General features: G+C 36.9%; 1 protein-coding gene across 1 annotated transcript in view; it reads right to left on the reverse strand.

The window, feature by feature from the left end:
- Positions 1–6280: 6280 nt before the first annotated feature.
- Positions 6281–20424, reverse strand: part of LOC150085326 (uncharacterized) — a 178906-nt gene continuing 164762 nt past the window's right edge. Inside the window, exon 10 of the mRNA XM_090374527.1 lies at positions 6281–6505. Within this exon, the coding sequence (XP_090230653.1) occupies positions 6281–6505 (225 nt within the window). The remainder of the gene's footprint in view (positions 6506–20424) is intronic.

The raw sequence follows: 20424 nt of genomic DNA on the forward strand, positions 1-20424 counted from the left end.
AATGATCAAAGATAAATTACAATTAAATATAATAAAATAAAAATAGAATAAAAAGCTTATATCGGCAGCAAAAATGTAACCAACGTCACTTTCTCTCACTACATTTAACTATATCTTTCAAGCATTTATACAACCCTTCTTTAAATTTAGATAAACTTCTGACCACCACAAGAGTAGGTAGGAGTTCATTCGAAAAGTCCTTCTCTTTAACTAAAGGAAAATTTTTTAAGGAATCTATTCTACTGTTATCCCCTCTTGGTTTTTATGTATACTTGCTTACATATCTCACATGTAAAGAGTGTAAAGTGCAACTCAACAGTGAGTGAGTGAGAGTACAAAGATAGTGGAGAAATGAATTTGCAATGGAGCCTAACTAAAAAAATTGCAATATCTGTGACTAATGACGTTGATAGTACAGAACAAGATATGTAACAATGGATACTGTGGTTGATGTAGAACCTCAATGAAAGTAGTTTTTCTAGCATTTATGTGATAAAAAAACCCAAAAAACTGTGCAGTATGCCCACAAGACTTCAAGTAATAGGGCAAGTAAGTACATACCGAATACCAAGATATACTCAGTGGAAACTGTACATTTCAAAGCCATTGTATGGCATGACTGAATCATATCCTGACCAGCATACAGTTTTGTGAGTGGTTTCAAGGTAAGGTGAATGAGGATGAACAGATCATGGACATGATTTACTGACTAGGTGAATCACCTTTAATAAGCTCAATGGTATTGTGAGTTACCATAATTGCACGTACTGGCCTCTAGAGAATCAAAACATTTATGTGGAAAAGGTCATCAATTTCCTAGGGCTAGGCTGGTCTTGGAAATTGATGGGTTTAATACAGGTTGAAATATATGGCATAGTGTGCCCTGTAGCAGTATTTCAGGCTGCTACAATTTTTCTTGGAAGAATGATTACGTTCGAGTACCTTAAAATGTTCCAGACATGCATTGTGACTATCCTTCACCAGATGAGAAAGTTTATCATCAGCAAAACTGGCCACTATTAAATTTTGGATACATAATATCATACAATATCCCATTTATCAAATTTCTATACCGCTGGACAGGTCGAAGAAGTTTCATTTCAACCATGTTTTTGGATTTCACTCCACCAGATGTTTATCTAAGTGGTTACCTGAACAATATGGAGTATAATCGGAAACAACTTACAGTCCATGAATTCAGGCATTAAAATTGAGTGAACCTATGGATTTGTCCCATAAAAACACTTTCTTAAGCTTGTTGCTCACTTCTTTAACAATTCCAACAATGCCTAAACACTTTAACCATCTGTAAGATAATGAATCATGTAAATAAATCATTGTTTTGTTATATTCCATAAATATTTTATTTATTTATCAATAAAATACTGTCATAAAATGTATAATGGAATAATCCTGTATAAAGGAATAATCACATTTTTTGTCTCTAACAGAAGTTCCTATATATCATTAACAAAACCCTGTTAAATATCAGAAACAGCAGGGAGCCCAGCACTGATTCTTGTTGGGACTCTGGTTCATGATATTGATATTAACCCACAAAGAGCAGTGTCCCTAATGACACTGTACCAGTTCATACAACTATGGTTTATGTGTTGTTATGGGCCTATATGAGAGCTCAACGTTGTAATAGGCCTATTTGAGAGCTTGAAGGACAGGGTGGATGCCTTCGAAGGATCTAAATTGAGGGGCCCATCAAGCTCTCAGCTACACACATCAATGCCAGAGCTTGCACTTGAACATCACGAAACACAGCGGGAACCCCCAAGGCAGAATGCGCTGGTCCACAGGAACAAGTAGTTGTCAGTGACTCTATTGTCAGGGAAATGGGGAATATATTGTGCAAAAAGGATAGGCTGAACAGGATCAGGGTATGTCTGGCAGGGGAAAAGGTTGATGACGCTGTAGAGCATATATCATCTTTTAAGGGCACAAAAGGTGATATTGTTGTACATGTTGGCACTAATGATATTAAAAGTAGGAGACCTGCAGAATTACTTAAAAAGTACAGGTCACTGTTGAAAAAAAGCCATAAATTAGGGTTGAATTTGAAAGTGTCTGCAATTCTGCCCAGACACAATAGGAGGGAGTATATGATGAGAGTCTTGTCGATCAATTCGGCCCTGGAGAATTGTGTAAGGTTCAAGGGACAGAATTTTTCTCAGCCTGGTCTGTGCTTGTTAACAGGAGAGACTGCTTCTACAGGGATGGGATACACTTAAATAGAAAGGGTGCAAGAATATTTGCTGATTCTATCGAGGCAGTGTTAGGTGGGCCAGAAAACTGCTAGCTTGGGGGATACACGACTAATAGATTAACAGTAGCCACTGGCAGAGGTGAAAGTGATGCTTCTATTGAAATGAGCAGCAGCCTGAAAAACAAGATGCACGGGATTACAGAGACTGCTGGGAATCATTGCAGTACAAGTAAACACACGGGCTGTGTTAGGGTAGAGGAACAGGTGTATGTATACTTGCGTGTACACCAAATGCTAGGAGTTTAATAAATAAATTTGATGAATTTGAGATGATGGTCAAAACATCAAAGGCAGACACTGTTGGGATATCAGAGATATGGTTTCACACAGACATAAGGAATGCAGAAATGGAATTTGTGGAGTACAATGTTAACAGGAATGATAGATAGGATAGGAAGGGAGGATTGGTTATGCTATTAGTTAAGAAACACATAAAATTCAAGGAAGTACAGCCAGTCGACATGGCTGGACATTATGCAACACAGTCCAGTGTCGAGTAAGTTTGGTGTGACATAAGTACTGGGAAATCAAAATTGAGAGTAGGAGTGTGTTATAGGCCTAATGACTCTGATGAGTATAATAAGTAACTGTACAGGGAAATAGATTGGGCCAGTAAATCAGATAGTCTTATAATGGGGGATTTTAATTTCCCAGATATTGACTGGAATTTGTGCTTCGGTCACTCATACAATAGCAAGGCTTGTGTGGATTTATTGAATGATTGTTTTCTACAGTAGCATGTTCAGGAGGCAACTAGAAGGAGATATACTCTTCATCTGATTCTCAATAGTGATTCTTCATGCATTAAGAATCTGCAGATAAAGGAACCACTAGGTGGCAGTGATTACAGTGTGCTGAAGTGGAATTTACTCAAAGAGGTAACTACCATCAAGGGTAAAGGGAAGGGTTTTTGCTTTCATAAAGGAAACTACTGAGGTCTGAGACAGTATTTCAATTCTATATGGTGGGATACAACTGATGATGTTACCAACAGAAAATTCAAAATGGGAAGCATTCAAAGAATTAATCTTGGAAGCTATTAGGCTTTTCATACCAACTGAGAAATATTGTTCAAGGTTTAGACCTAAATGGATGTCAGATGAACTAATGAGACATGTGGCAGAGAAGAAAAATGCATGGGATACGTATAAATTAATGGGTGACATGGAAGCCTATAATAGATATAAGCTATTATCTATATTATAATAGATAAAATCTGCCTTAGGCAGGCAGAGGCTGATTATGAGAAATCTTTGGCACAGGATGCAAAGAAAAACAGCAAAAACTTCTTTACTTATGTAAACTCTCGAAGGAAGGGGATGAAGCAGATTGGTCCACTGAATATCGATGGTTCAACTGTTGATGATCCTGCTTAGGTAGCTAACAAACTAAATGAGTATTTTGCATCTACATTAACACATGAGGAGTTATTCCGGGAGGGGAATGCCAGTGGTGAATTAAACTCTGGCAGTTAGCTAGATGATTTCATAATAACTGAGAGCAAAGTGGAGGAGAAATTGTTGAAGATAAACATAAGAAAGGCACCTGGGGTGGATGGGATCTATCCAGTTATATTAAAGGAGGCAGCAAAGGAAGTAAGCAAACCCTTAGCCCTAATTATGAGAGCTTCCTTGGACTCAAGGTACCCATGGACTGGAGATGTGCAAATGTGACCCCAATTCACAAAGGAGGAACAAAGGGCGACACAAGTAATTACAGATCTGTCAGTTTAACTTCTGTTCCAGGAAAATTAATGGAAGCACTGGTTAAAGAAGCACTGCAGGATCATCCAGACAGAACTTCGGTTATAGCTCGGACACAGCATGGTTTTGTTAAGGGGAAGTCTTGTCTGACCAATCTGATTGGATACTATGATGTGGTTACAAAGGAACTGGATGCAGGGAATAACTTTGATATCATATATTTTGATCTTAGAAAGGCTTTTGATAGTGTTGCACGTGGAAGACTGCTGCACAAATTGGATCAGTGTGGCATTGGAGGTAAACTGATGGTTGAGTGGGAAAAGACAGAGTGATAATCAATGAACACTGCTCTTCATGGATTAATGTTATTAGTGGAGTTCCCCAGGGTTCAGTGTTGGGTCCATTGTTGTTTTCTGTATTTATTAATGATACTAATGATGGTATATCAGGCTTAATGTTCAAGTTTGCAGACGATACAAAGGTTAACAGAGTTGTTAATGACACTAATGACAGTATGCTGCTGCAACAGGATCTAGAAAAGTTGAGCAGATGGGCTGAGAGGTTGCAACTAAAGTTTAACATTGACAAATGTAAAGTACTGCATATGGGTAGCAGTAACCCCAGAGTAATGTATCAACTGTGTGGTACTGCACTGACAGTGGTAGAGAATGAAAAGGACCTGGGGTTATGTGCAGGTAGATATGAAGTTTTCTGAACAGTGCAGACGGGCTGCAAGAGTAGCTCGTGGTGTCTTGTCAATGATATACAGGAATTTTTCTAGCATGGATAAGGAGGTGATTATCCCCTTGTATAAGGCAATGGTCAGGCCACACCTTGAGTACTGTATACAGGTCTGAAGCCTCATTTTAGGAAGGATGTAGAACTCTTGGAGCAAATACAGAGAAGGGCAACAAGATTAGCGAATGGAACAAAGGGTTGCTCTTATGAAGAAAGGCTTAAATTTTGAAAATTACAGTGTCTGGAGACTAGGTACCTGCGAGGTGATCTGATTGAGGTGTATAAAGCCTTGAATGGTTTGAGCATGCTCAATGCTGATGGGATTATTCCTCTTGCTCAGAATAATCACCTGAGAGGGCATAAATTCAAATTGAGGAAAGACAGTTGTAGGATAGATGTGCAGAAGTTTGCCTTTAGCCAACGTGTAGTTGATTGCTGTAACAAACTTCCATCTGTCATTGTGGAAGTTGATAACTTAAATGGAGTGAGTGAATGGGTGAAATTAGAAGGGGTGTGTGTGTGTGTGTGTGTGTGTGTGTGTGTGTGTGTGTGTGTGTGTGTGTGTGTGTGTGTGTGTGTGTTTTGGCTGATGCTACATAACCTTGCTTTCTTGCATCATGTGCCTTTAGTAATGCTAATGTGGGATGGACTACCACAAAAGCTTTACTAAAATCTAAGTATATGATGTCAAAATTATTTTTTTCATACACTTCTTTAACAATAAACTCATAACAGCTAATTACATTAATCATAATTGATTTCCTCCTTATTAAATCCATTCTCTTATAATTCCATTCCTATCCAGATGATAATGTATTGCATCCTAAGTAAGATTACATACTCTTACCTGGCAGAGAATTCAAACTTATAGGTCTGCATTTACTCATTCCACTCTCTGAGGCACCTTTGCAAATAGGAAGGATTACAATAATTAAATACTTAATTTAGTTTAATGATTAACTTGTGTTTTAATCTAACTAAACTATGACAATGAAAGGTGAGCAAAATCCCTTTCAAATAATATTTCCTGTAAAAATAAAAACCCTTACAGATATTTTAAATTGAGATTCTCTAGTAAACTGAAGAAAGACATAAAGAAATACTTGTTTACATTTAAAAATTTAACTGAATGTTATATGGCATTTATATTACAATCACTAGCACAAACAAACAAACTGGAAAAGCTTGAAATTGCACTTAAAAGGCTTTGAGCCTAAATGTACTATCAGTAGATATTATTCTTGTCTGTCTCTTTCCAAAATTAATTTTTCAAACTAATCATATTATATCAGGGTACTGTATTGGTATGCTGTATTTTAGAATAAACAGCAAATATTTTCTGTAATAAACAGTACTGATCATTCCAAAACTGCTATGACACTAAAACTGTTAATACTGATTTGGCATTCAGAGCTTATGAAACTTGATTGGCACTTTTTAATATGAATCATACTATTCAAAAACTTGGTAAAAGTTTACTGTTAGAGAAATCTTTCTAGATTGTACTAAAAAAAAGCAGAAATATAAGTAGCAATAAACAAGTTGAATGAATAATGTTAGTCCATTACTTAATTTTTTCTTCATCCTCTTTAATGATTTCTTTTTCACAACTCATCTGATCTGTTGCTTTCTTTAATTCCTTAACAGCAGTCAAAAGTTTTCTATTATCCTCACTTCTGTCTGCAATTAACTCTTTACAGTGGCATGAAGGATGAGTGAGTATAGAATGTGTTCCTTTCAATCCAACCACATGCATACACGTAGCTAGGCTATCCACTAGGGAGAGATACTGCAATATTATAAAAGTAGCAGTCAAACTATCAGAAAAACAACAACACTAATAATGGTTACAAGTTAATTGTTGTTTTACTTTAAAGTGACTGAAGAAAACAGAAAATATAAATGATAAATAAAAATCTATATGTAGAAAATACCACTGTCCAGCCATATAAGAAATTTTACCCAAAATAAACCAAACTTAGTACATTTTAAGTAAAGTAGAATAATTAATATAGGCTGACCTACACCTCAAAGTATAATGGATGAATTAACTACTACATGAGGAATGTTTAAAAATGTGGCATAATATTTAGTGAGTCAGGAATACAACAGTTGTGTGTGTGCATGCGTGCGTGTGTTTGTTTCAATGGTGGCATGAATGGTATATCAAGTTTTAAGATGTGTGATATAATTTTGTGTGAAGTGTGGAAAAAGTCATGAGACAGAGTTGTTACAGAATGTCTGTGAACTAGGAACAGTGGGCAGAGCAAGAGTATATTCAGGTGGTAGACCAAACACTGCCATTACAGACATGACTGTAATGAAAACTGACTGCATTTTAAGCAAAGGACAATAAAGTATCATTGTGAAAGTTGTCTGGTAACTATATCACTGAAAAGGGTTCATCACATTGTAATGATGAGATTAAACAAATTGTGCACAAGATTGGCTGTTCCTTGTGACCTCAGTGAAGATAAAAGATGAACATGCATGAGAGCCTGCCAACAAAATTTGACTCTTACTAAACAAAATCCTGATTTTTTTTTTTTCTACTAACCATAATTAGTATAGGATTTGCCTGTCAGCTTAAATTTATCAATGAAGAGGGTTCACTAAATAGTGATAGTGAAAATAAATGAGTTGAGATGTGCAAGATAGGTTGTTCCCTGTGTCCTCAATGATGACAAAAATGAATATTGTGGAAGTGTGCCAGTGAAATGTTACCCAGAATCAAAGTAGCAGTCAAGCACTGGAAACAAAAAAACTTACTTCCACCAAAGTAATTTCATAATGGCACCTTCACCTAAAAAAGTGATGTTGATAATGTTTTTGAAGCTAGAGGAATGATTCTTCAGTATTGAGTACCACAGAAACAAACTGCAAATGGTAATATTATGGCTTGATGTAGATGGGTGGTCAGGCATGAGGGTGTAGATACACATTTTTGAGTGGTCAGTGGTTCAAGTCCACATGACTGATAAAAACACTTAATGATTACATTCATTGTCAAAATAATTAATGTAAATTCTTCTGATGTAGAGGCCATGGCAGAATATAAACAAGAACATTATGCAAAGCCAAAAAAAAAATAAAACAAAAAACCCCTCTTTTGAAGCATGCAGTTCAGAAAAAAAGACCATAGTTCCTGATAAAAACTCTAGCTTTTGCTTCAAGACAATGTACTGTATGCAGCTGTGGAACAACAGAGTACCCACTCTACAGTCCCAAAGTTGCACCCCATATGATTTCTGGGCATTTCTGATGCTTAAACATAAGCTATTATGATGTAAATTTGTCATTAAAGCAAAAGTAAAGCAAGCCACTGCCACTACCCAATGCAAGATGACTGAAAACAGCCCACTGCATATGTTTGAGAAGAAGTGGGCTGAGCACTGCATAAAATGTATATCATGTTAAAGGATAGGTAGATGTGTATTGTACATCTACAAGTACTTGATCACATACTGAACATTACTTTTCTCTTAAAAAAAAAAAGTCTACACTTGGGTACAGTAGCATGTACAATAAGTTGATGAATATGAAATATTTTTCATGGCTATTTTTGTGACCACCTGAAATCCAGAAAATTCCAAGATCTGGCATGGATCAAGCCCCAAGGTCATAACACCACTTGTTTGACAAATATCACAAATTATATAGACTACCAGGTGATTCTGGTTATAATTGGTAAATATAAGAATATAAAATTAAGAATTAGATAGTATGAATCAGAGCTGTAATACTCAATATTGAGGTAAACTCCTCTTATTATTTTACAAAAAAAATTAAGAATGTACAAAAACATCTATAACTGCTTTAAAATAGGGAAACAATGAAAAACATACACATTAAGGAACTTTCAAGTGCTGCCTGAACCTCTTTGTTAAAGTTAACAGCGAATTATTATAACTAAAATGATTTTAATTTCCTTGTAACAATTGTAATCATTATTATGATACTGCAATCCCTACCAACAACAGGAAGTTTAGGTATTTATTAAATGTCAATCTGTTAGATACATAGGTTCAAAATTTTGTGAGTAGGGTGGTGGGAAACAGCTATCCTGCATCCATTCAGCTACCAATGCTAACTATAGCAAAGCTGCATAAAACCAACATATCAGAACCCATCACATCAGATTTTTGAAAATTACAGTTTTTTGAAGGTTATGCATATAGCCTATGTATTTAGGAGAAATTCATTATTTTTATCAGATAATACAGTAGCTCTGATCCATATAATCTTCAGAGTGACAGTGGCCAGAATTAAGCCAAAAACATTAACCTACTGGGCCAATCTGTACTTCCAGATTGGTCTAGTACAGGGGTTCTTAACCTGGAAATAGCGAGCACCATTGTGCTCTTTAAAAAATAAATTTTTCTTATGACTGATCCTAAAATGGGTGCTCACAAGCAACTTTGCTTAAGCTAAAAAATTTATATATATAAATCTTTGTATTTAAAAAAAAAAGGTGCTAAAATATTCTATTTCTCAACTTTCTGCGATATTCTACAAAAATTCATGCCAATCTTCACTAGAAAATCCTTTCTTTTGTTAGTGATTGCAGGAAAATTATATATTTTGCAATGTTTTAATCTCAAAAACAGTCAAAGTTTGACACTTTGATTGTGTGGTTTGGTTTGGTTTTTTTTTTTTTTTTAGGAGCATTAGCAACTAAGGCCATATTGCTCCGGGGGGGGGGGGATATGCGGTGGTCATTCCCTGACCTTTCCGCATCCTCGGTATTTGGTGGTCACGGGCTTGAACCCGGTCTAATCAAGAAGCGTGTGCTACGCACTGCTGCTCCTGCCCACGGAGGCGCCTACATTGTATGCTTAAAATTTTTTCTTATTAATTATTGTTAATTTGACATTTATTTAGTAAGAAAAATTTTTACAAAATACTATGTTCAGAGTACGATCATTGTTGCTGTAATGTCACTACAGACCGAGGATATTGCCTTTTGCACATCTCAGTTTCTGGTTTTAACAAGTTAGAACAGGTTTCTGCCAGGTTTCCCTCAGTTGTGCTGCTGCAATAGGTACCATATATGTATAGTGCTGACTTTAAAAGTGATGAATGTGTTATAGTAAATCTTTTGATTTTGTGTGAAAATGCTTAAATGTATTTTCTTTTAACAGATTTAACTAAAGCTACTAAACCCTTTCAAAATGGATAAGTTTTTAAAAATAAACTGAAACGAACATAATGGCAAAAAAAAAATATGCATGAACACTACCTTCGCAGTCGTCTGATTTAGACCTACATGTTTCAAATGCAAAGAAGCAAAAAATTAAAAAGTGTGTATTTTCTGTTATGCTGCACAAGTTTTGTTGGCCTCCACTGGCTTCATGAAACTGTTTCTGCCCACAGGATCACTATTGGCTGGATATAATTTGGTTATTGGACCAATCTCAATATTCCTGAGACACAGTCATATTCAAAAACCCCAACAGGGTTCCAGTTTCCAAGATACTCATACTGACCCATCTGCCACAGATTACCATTCAACTTCCAAATTGCTTAAAATCTTTTGTCTTGTTCATTCTTGCACTGAATTGCATGCATGTATAGAATATCCCTACATATTTGCCCACCTGCTTTATATCACATGGTATAAACACAATACTGTTACTAAAGGAGCAGTCCACTTTGTGAAAAGTTGTATACCTAATAAAGTGGTCACTCACTGTATACCAAAATAAGGATATCTCTCTTCCCTCAACCATTCCCTGATAACAAGTCAAGATGTTGTGATGATCCAGTAAGGAAATAGTTTTCCTTTTCCTAGAGATGTGTTTACTCAAGCCAGTGATGTTTAAATGGTAAGGTATGTTGATTAATGGCTTTATAGTTGATTGCCTTCATATCTACATTCATCTTTTGAATAAATACAGTTAACTGGCTAAAAAAAAGCATTTTTTTTTTCAGATTTAATGTAATATAGATCCAAATCAGTAGAGGGAGTAGCCATTTCCAAGAGCTTTATCACTTATATAGCCTCTTTGTTTAATATTAATAGCAATTAGCCAAAAAAAAATCAAAATGCTCGTTAATGGGCGCACTAATTTCTGTAACATAGTTTTCTGTTACACTGCTCTGTTATGCTGTTAGTGGGCATGAAGCAGCAGCTATCTCCAAATTTTTAACACAAACTGGCTATTTTTTATTATTTTTTTATTTTCTGGAAATGATACTATGCTTTTTCTAAGAATAAAATATATTCATAAATGAACATAAACATAAATATTCATTCAAAAGCAATAATTATTTTATTTTAAAACTCCTACAAAGCAGCAAAGAACAAATTTTGCATTGAAATTTGTTTTTTCTGTTAATAGTATTATGAAGACTATGGATATGAAGGTATTATATTTGCAATAATAATAATTTTCTTAAAACATTTTGAAAGCAAATTTCATAATGTGTGATTGTGTGGCAGTAAGTTTTCCACTTCAATGTTTAGAAAACTACGATGCAAAAGCAAATAAAATATTTCTAATTAAGTTCAAAACCCTCCTAATTCAGCATATTTCCAACAAGCCAAACCATAAGATAAGAAATTATCATTTCCATTTCTGTTATGGCCAATGAAAGGGCCATTAGTTTCACAATTTTATCTGATCATATATATCCATACTATGTTCAGAGTACGATCATAATAGAATAACAGAAGTCATTACAGATATTGTGATGATGCCTTTCCAGATCATTAGCCTATTCCCACCAAACCAATGCCATTCCTACTCAAGGAGAGAGATCCTGAGATTTCCATTAATTACTGACAATCGTATCTTTGAGGCCCTTTTATATTTACATGTTATTGTAACCACAGAGAATCTCTAGTGCAGCTGCTTTTGTTGTTGTTATTTGGTTTTTAGGAGCATTAGCAACTAAGGCCATATTGCTCCGGGAATATGCGGTGGTCATTCCCTGACCTTTACGCATCCTCCGTATTTGGTGGTGACAGGCTCGAACCCTGGTCTAGTGCAGCTGCACAACATTCACTCTGCAGTTTTGAAAAGAATTTATTGCAAAATAGTTCTTTTTAACATTGCCCTAGTCTCTTAGAATCAATTCTATTATTTATATATGGCACTTTGTGATTCTACAAACACATGCCACATACTGTTGTTATTCAACTTGTAGTTCACAAATGGCTCTGCCGACCAGGCTAGCCGGGTAGGTAAAGTGCCTGCCTGGCAACTCAAAGGTCGCGGGTTCGAATCCCACCTTGGGCTTGGATCAAAGTACTGCAAAAACCTTGGGAGGTGCATTATGGCCACAGAAGCCGATGCACCAACAACTATCAAAAAAAAAAAAAAAAAAAAATTGCTCTAATCACAGATTCAATGTAAATTATGTTGAGGGGATCAAAATTCAACATTAAATAAAATAAACCTGATATTTTCCAGTTGATTCAGAAGAAAGAGAATGGTAATAGTCACATTTGTTTAATTCTCCAACAGAAAAGCAACATTTATTACTGCAGAGCTAATATGCATATTATCATGCAAAATTTCTGCACTTTACCGAAAACATTCGTATACACTCATTGCAAGTGTTTCCATTACATCTTCTGCATCTAATATAGTAATATCCCCTAAATGTTTAGGTGATGTACTTCTTGGAAAGGAGTAAGGGTGTCTCTACTTTTATGCAATACTGAAGCAATTTCTAGCATTGAAATTTCAGAGAGCAGTGCCATAGTGTAAAGCAACTTTTCTAAATCAAATTTATTTGCTGGGCAGCTTATTGGTGCATACAGAAAAATGTTTGTGCCAGAGTAACATAATATTTAGTAAAATGAAATAATTTTCTATCCCCTGCCAATTTACTATGTATCTTTATGTAAAAAGATATCATTTTAATGAATTTCACTATAATGAAAATATCAATTTAGAACAATAAAAATTCATCCTGATTAAGAAAAAATATAACCATTATAATGAAATTTGTAAAAAATAAAATTTTTAATTAAAAAATATGATTCATATGCTTTTCAATCTCTGGTCTTCAGCATCTGGCAATGCTGCTATGATTTACTATTTGTACAGTTAATTGCCTGTTCAAGATTAGTGGCTTTTCATCCAACTACTTTCCCGAAATAATTTTGGGAGTGACAGTTGTCATAGCATTACAGGAGGTGAACAAAATAATCAAAATACCTGCTATGAAAGTAGTAGTTTTTGTAATGGCTGTATGATGTATTCATGAATATGCAGTGATATATATATATTTTTTCCCTTCATTTCTTGCAGTTAGTAGAGAAGGAAAAATGATAAAAGCTGAAGTTTATTTAGAGGTAATATAAAAAGGTGCATGAAGAACATGACCAGCCAGTCTGAATTCCATAAAGGTCAAGCTACTGGTGCAAATTTATCAGGGGCATCGGTGAATAAAACTCTGATTTGTTTAATGTATCCAGAGCAACTGTATTGAAAGTGATGTCTGCATTCACCAAGTATGGAAAAACAAAATCTGATGGGATGAACTGCAGCAGAAAATCAGAGCTGACTGAAAGAGACTGCCAGACACTGAAAAGGATTACAGCCCAAAAACATAAATGCCTCAAAAATAGCTGCAGAACTTAGTGCGAGTCTCAGCAGTCCAGTTTCCAGCAAAACAGTTCAGCAAGAACTTCATAAAGCTGGAATTTATGGCAGAGCTGCTATTGCCAAACCACTTTTTACTGATGGTAATGCCTGAAAGAGGATGCAATGGTATAAGGAGCACAAAACTGGGTAAGTGCAAAGTGTGTTAGTTGTCTGATGGCACCAGGGGGTTCCCCCATTTCCACGTTGTGTACTCTGTTTGTGTAGCACAGAACTTTGTGAAGGCCAGAGATTTAAAAAGTGTGGGGAGTGGATGGATGTGTAGTGTTGTGTACTGTTGTTCTTCTGACCATTGTGCCATTGTTGAGACCCACCATTACTGCACTGGGCCCCGGGGAGGCAGGTCAGGTACCCAGTAGATTTTTTGCACTCTGGCAGGCCCTGCCACTTAGTTTCCAAAGATTTCAGTGGCAAGAGACAAAACTGGGCAGTGATGATCGTAAAGATGTCATATTTTCAGATGAATCATCATTCACACTTTTTCCAACATTAGAGAAAATTTACATTTGGTAAATGCCAAAGGAAGCACATCATCCTGACTGTTACATGCCGACCTTTAAACATGGAGAAGCATCAACGATGGCTTGGACAACAATATCTTGGTATCCTTTAGGTCCTATCATCATCCCAAATGGACAAATTACTGCCACTGATCACCTTGATATTCTGAATGACCAGGCTCATTAATCCCATGGCATGAACACTGTTTCCCACAAATGATGCCATGTTTCAAGATGACACTGCTCCAGTACACAGGAAATGTGTCCAATCTTGGTTTGAGGAGCATGAAATTAAGGGTAAGCCCTGCACAATCACCAGACCTGAGTGTTATTGAGCTACTGTGGGCATATTTGGAGAGGAGAGTGAGAAGCAGATTTTCTCCACCTTCATCACTCAAGGAGCTTGAAAAGTTGCACCGTGGAGGATTGTCCAATATTTTAATATTCAAATTTACTTGAATCTATTCATAGAATACAAGCTGTTTTAAAAGAAGAGAGACCAACACTATATTAGTGCATGCCTGTAACCCTCATCCCAGGTGTTTCCATTATTTTGTCCATTCCCCCATCTATAAATTGGCCACCACTTTGAACAAAACCATTAGGAAATGGAAGGATATAGTCTCCTTCTACTTAGTAAAATGGATGGAAACAGAATATTACAGTACTGGGTGAAACACCTGTGATAACTCTTATCACAGGTGTTTCCATTATTCTTCCCCCCCCCCCCCCCCCGTACATATTTCATGACATGTCCTGATAGATGAGGCACCAGCGTGTTGAATTCATTTGTTCAGAGTTTTGTGTGACGAAATACAGCACTTTACATCAAATCTGACAGTTGCGCTTATTACAGTTTTATAAATTTTAAAATGGAAAAGACTACAGTTTCATGTTCATAAGGTTTTCCTTTTTTCTCTAGCTGGATTAATGAATAAATAAATATTAGTTGACTGGCAAGGAAAATATTACAACAGAGATATACTGATGTTCAAAGGTAAGTGCATCACCTAGGAATTTCACATTTCTAACTCTTCTTCATGATGGTATGTTGCATTCAAGACTAGCATCACAAATAGAAATATAAACAAAAGATTATTAATAGTTAAGGCAAAGATTATTAATAGTTAATAGTTAAGGCAAAGCTAAGTAATATTTGACAGGTGCTCTCAAAATATTCCAAAATGAGCATTTGCAACCTTTATGCAACAGTTTTAGTAAACACAACAATTATGGCTGAAATGTTATCAGAAGCCTGCAATTTGCTTCAGTTTATCATTTTAAATGGAAAACGAAATGAAAAGTTCACCAGATGCAAACTAATATTTAGTTGAACTGTTCTCTGGCCTTGATGACTGCAGAGCCAGAGGTGGTTCAATTCTATTTCTGAAGATAATCAACTGATAGGTTCATGGTTCCAAACACAAATCATGGCATTAGCATTAGTAGAGGCATTTGATGCAAGAAAGCAAGCTTATGCAGCATCAGCCAAAAAAAAAAAAAAAAAAAAAACCACTTCCACTTCACCCCTCTGTTCGTTCAAAATACCTGTCCAGCTGAGCCTTAAACTTATTTAGGCTATCAACTTCCACGACAAGGGATGGAAGTCTGTTCCACCAACCAAACACTCGCTGGCTAAAGGCAAATTTCCGCACGTCTATCCTATATCTGTCTTTCCTCAATTTGAATTTATGCCTTCTCAGGTGATTATTCTGAGGGAGAGGAAGAATCCCATCAGCAGTGAGCATGCTCAAACCATTCAACGCTTTATACACCTCTATCAGATCACCTCGCTGGTGCCTAGTCTCCAGACACTGTAATTTGCAAAACTTAAGCCTTTCTACGTAAGAGCACCCCTTTGTCCATTCACTAATCTTGTTGCCCTTCTCTGTACTCGTTCCAGCAGCTCTACATCCTTCTTGAAATGAGGCCTCCAGACCTGTATACAGTACTCTAGGTGTAACCCGACCATTGCCTTATACAAGGGAATAATCACCTCCTTATCCCTGCTAGTAAAATTCCTATATATCATTGACAATACACCATGAGCTACTCTTGCAGCCCGTCTGCACTGTTCAGAGAACTTCATATCTGCCTGCACAACCACCCCCAGGTCCCTTTCATTCTCTGCCACTGTCAGTGTAGTACCACAGATTCGATACGTTGCTCTGGGGTTGCTGTTTCCCATGTGTACTACTTTACATTTGTCAATGTTAAACTTCATTTGCCACCTCTCAGCCCATCTGCTCAACCTTTCCAGATCCTATTGCAGCAGCATAGTGTCAGTAGTGTCCTTGACAACTCTGCCTACCTTTGTATCGTCTGCAAACTTCGACATTAAGCTTGATATACCATCATCAATATCATTTATGAATACAGAAAACAATAATGGACCCAACACTGAGCCCTGAGGGACTCCACTAATAACATTAGTCCACGACGAGCAGTGTCCACTGATTACCACTCTCTGTCTTCTCCCCCTCAGCCACCCCTTTATCCACAACAGCAATTTGCCTCCAATGTCACACTGCTCCAATTTGTGCAGCAGTCTTCCATGTGCAACAGTATCAAAAGCCTTTCTAAGATCCAAGTATATAATATCAAAGTTATTCCCTGCATCCAGTTCCTTTGTGACTGCATCATAGTATCCAATCAAATTGGTCAGGCAAGACTTCCCCTTAACAAAACCATGCTGTGTCCGAGCTATAACTGAAGTCTTGTCTAAATGATCCTGCAGGTGCTTCTTTAACTAGTGCCTCCATTATTTATTTTCCTGGAACAGAAGTTAAACTCACAGGTCTATAATTGCTTGTGTCAGCCTTTGATCCTCCTTTGAGAATTGGGGTCACATTTGCACATCTCCAGTCTGTGGGTACCTCCCCTTAGTCCAAGGAATCTCTCATAATTATGGCTAAGGGTTTGCTTACTTCCTCTGCTGCCTCCTTTAATATAACTGGACAGATCCCATCCACCCCGGGTGCCTTTCTTGTGTTTATCTTCAACAATTTCTCCTCCACTTTACTCTCAGTTATTACAAGATTCTGTAGCTTACTGCTAGAGTTGAATACACCTCTGGCTTTCCCCTTGCTAAATAACTCCTCATGTGTGAATGTCGATGCAAAATATTCATTTAGTTTGTTAGCTACCTGAGCAGGATCATCAACAGTTGACCCATCGATATCAAGTGGACCAATCTGATTCATCCCCTTCCTTCTAGTGTTTACATAAGTAAAGAACTCTTTGCTGTTTTTCTTTGCATCCCTTGCCAAAGATTTCTTGTAATCTGACTTCGCCTGCCTAACCTCCTTTGTAACTTGGTTACAGATCAACTTGTATCTATCATAGGCTTCTGTGTCATGTGTTAATTTATATGTATCCCATGCATGTTTCTTCTCTGCCATATGCCTCATCAGTTCATCTGACATCCATTTAGGCCTAAACCTTGAACAATATTTCTTAGTTGGTATGTAAAGCCTAGTAGCTTCCAAGATAAGTTCTTTGAATGCTTCCCATTTTGCATTTGCTGTTGGTAACATCATCAGTTGGTCCCACTGTATAGAATTTAAATACTGCCTCAGTCCATCGTAGTCGCCTTTACGAAAGCAATAACCCTTCCCTTTACCCCTAATGGTAGTTACCTCTTTGAGTAAATCCCACTTCAGCACACTGTGATCACTGCCACCTAGTGGTTCATTTATCTGCAGATTCTTAATGCATGAAGAATCACTGCTGATAATCAAATCAAGAGTATTTCTCCCTCTAGTTGCCTCCCGAACATGCTGATGTAGAAAACAATCATCCAATAAATCCACAAAAGCGTTGCTAGTGTGTGAGTGACCAGCCCCAAATTCCAGTCAATATCTGGGAAATTAAAATCTCCCATTATAAGACTCTTTGATTTACTGGCCCACTCTATTTCCCTGTACAGTTTCTTATTATACACATCAGAGTCATTAGGCCTATAGCACACTCCTACTCTCAATTTTGATCTCCCAATGCTTATGTCACACCAAACTGACTCGACACTGCACTGTCCCGCGATGTCCACTGGCTTCACTTCCTTGGATTTTATGTATTTCTTAACTAATAGCATAACCCCTCCTCCCTTCCTATCCAGTCTATCCTTTCTGTAGATGTTGAACTCCCCAAATTCCAGTTCTGCATTCCATATATATCTGTGTGACACCAAGTCTCTGATATCCCAACAATATCTGTCTTTGATGTTTTGAGCAATACCTCAAATTCATCAAATTTATTTACTAAACTCCTAGCATTGGTGTACACACAAGTATACCTGCACCTGTTTCTATTCTTAGCTACCTTAACACAACCCATCTGTTTACTTGTACCGCAATGACTCCCAGCAGTCTCTGAAATATCCTGAATCTTGTTTTTCAGGCTTCTGCTCATTCCATTAGAAGCAGTGCAAGAATCTCTTTCACCTCTGCCAGTGGCTACTGTTAATCTATTCGTCTTTGTATCCCCCCAAGCTAGCAGTTTCCCGACCCACCTAACACTGCCTCGATAGCATCAGCAAATATTCTTGCACCCTTTCTATTTAAGGATATCCCTCCCTGTAGAAGCAATCTCTCCTGTTAACAAGTACAGTCCAGGCTGAAAAAAATTCTACCCCTTGAGCCTTGCACAATCTTTCCAGGGCCGAATTAATCGACAAGGCTCTCATCCTATACTCCCTCCTATCGTGTCTGGGCAGAATTGCAGACACTTTCAAATTCAACCCTATTTCACGGCTTTTTTTCAACAGTGACCTGTACTTGTTAAGCAGTTCTGCCGGTCTCCTACTCTTGATATCGTTAGTGCCAACGTGTACAATTATATCACCTTTTGTGTCCTTAAAAGATGATATCTGCTCTACAACGTCATCAACCTTTGCCCCTGGCAGACATACCCTGGTCCTGTTCCACCTATCCTTTTTACAAAGCATGTTCCCCGTTTCCCTGACAATAGAGTCACCAACAACTACTAGTTCCTTTGGGACCAGTGCATTCTGCCTTGGGGGTTGCCGCTGTGTTTCACAATGACCAAGTGCAAGCTCTGGCGTTGATGTGGGCAGCTGAGAGCTTGATGGGCCCCTCAATTTAGTTCCTTCGAGGGCATCCACCCTGTCCTTCAAGCTCTCATATAGGCCCATAAGAACGCTGAGTTGTTGCCTGATTTCGATACACTCCTTGCATCGCGCACACACAAAGACATCCCCCATGGCAATATCATGTCCCGTACCTGAATGCTCCACAAACATCATGCAAGCTGTGCATTTTAGAAGGCTGTGATTCAGAAGGCAACTGCCCCCCTCAGTTCTCCTGTGAGCACAGCACTTCCATTAGCTTGAGCCTTTTGTTTTGCTGCTCTAGTCTGAGTCATGATTACTTTTAATTTAAATAAAATTTCAATTTCAGTTTATAACCGTAACTTATCTCCCAACACAGTTATAACGGGATATATATTTTTTAGTGTCAAGTATTAATTATCTCCGAGTTCCCTTTATATAACTTCCGTATCAGTTATGTATTAATTAATTATGTTACGTTTGTAATCTAAGTCGGTATATGTATTTAGTTAAAAGTGCAATTTAAATGCCAACGAAGTTCAACAAGTTTAATAGATTTTACCGATCGCTGTAAATATTATAACCTATACTATACTAACGCTATCTAGGTTCGATATATAACGATCGTATGACAAGACAAAGGCGGGAAGTTACGAACGGTAATTTGAAAGTTTTTCAAATCTTGCTGAGACAGCGAGATTTGAAAAAACTTTCAAATCTCGCTGTCTCAATTCAGAATAAACTAACGATCCTTAATAGGCCTATAAGCTACTTACAAAAAATAATTTGATGTAAAAAATATTCAATAAGCGGCTAAATATGGCTAAAAAACTTCTCGTTCAGCGGAGTTGCAACTTGTAACACGTGGATTTGATACCCTTACCGATACTTTTATGCAATTAAAAGGCCGAGTAAGAATAAATACACCAGATTAATCAGAAATATCACAATATAATGCTATACTACTAAATTTAAATCAAAAGTTTTAGAAAAACAATAATTTCAAATCAATAAATAAGAAAAATCCACTTAGCGGCTTTGAACACATCTGGCCCCTACTATTGTAATTACAGTATCCTAATAGGAAGAAGAAGGAAGAGAGGGGAGTCATTACAACAGTGATTGAGTACTCATAGATAATGAGGAGAATGTAGATTACCAATGTTAAACCTAGCTTTTCTTTAAGACTTGTTAGGATTAGGAGGAAAAGACTGGATGCTTCAAGAGAAGCTAAAAATTTTCTTACATGATAGCAGCTTATTGCATAACAGTTTAAAAAAAAATTTTTTAAGCCTCAAATGATGAACAAGACTGTATACAGAGTTAAATATTGTTGGGTGGGAACTTTTTATATATCCTCAACGGTGTCTGCTTGTTTAAAAAACCAGCAGATTTTAGTTCTGCATCCCATCAACATTTGGAAATAGGGAAAAAAATAAGTAATTCTGGAAGCTGTATTGGTTGAAATATAGGCCAACCAAATAGCTAAGAGCTCCACAGCAAGGTCAAGAGAATAGGATGATAA

This window comes from Mastigoproctus giganteus, chromosome 5 (genome assembly GCF_048544385.1).
Source record: "Mastigoproctus giganteus isolate SK-2022 chromosome 5, ASM4854438v1, whole genome shotgun sequence".
Classification (NCBI taxonomy): domain Eukaryota; kingdom Metazoa; phylum Arthropoda; class Arachnida; order Uropygi; family Thelyphonidae; genus Mastigoproctus; species Mastigoproctus giganteus.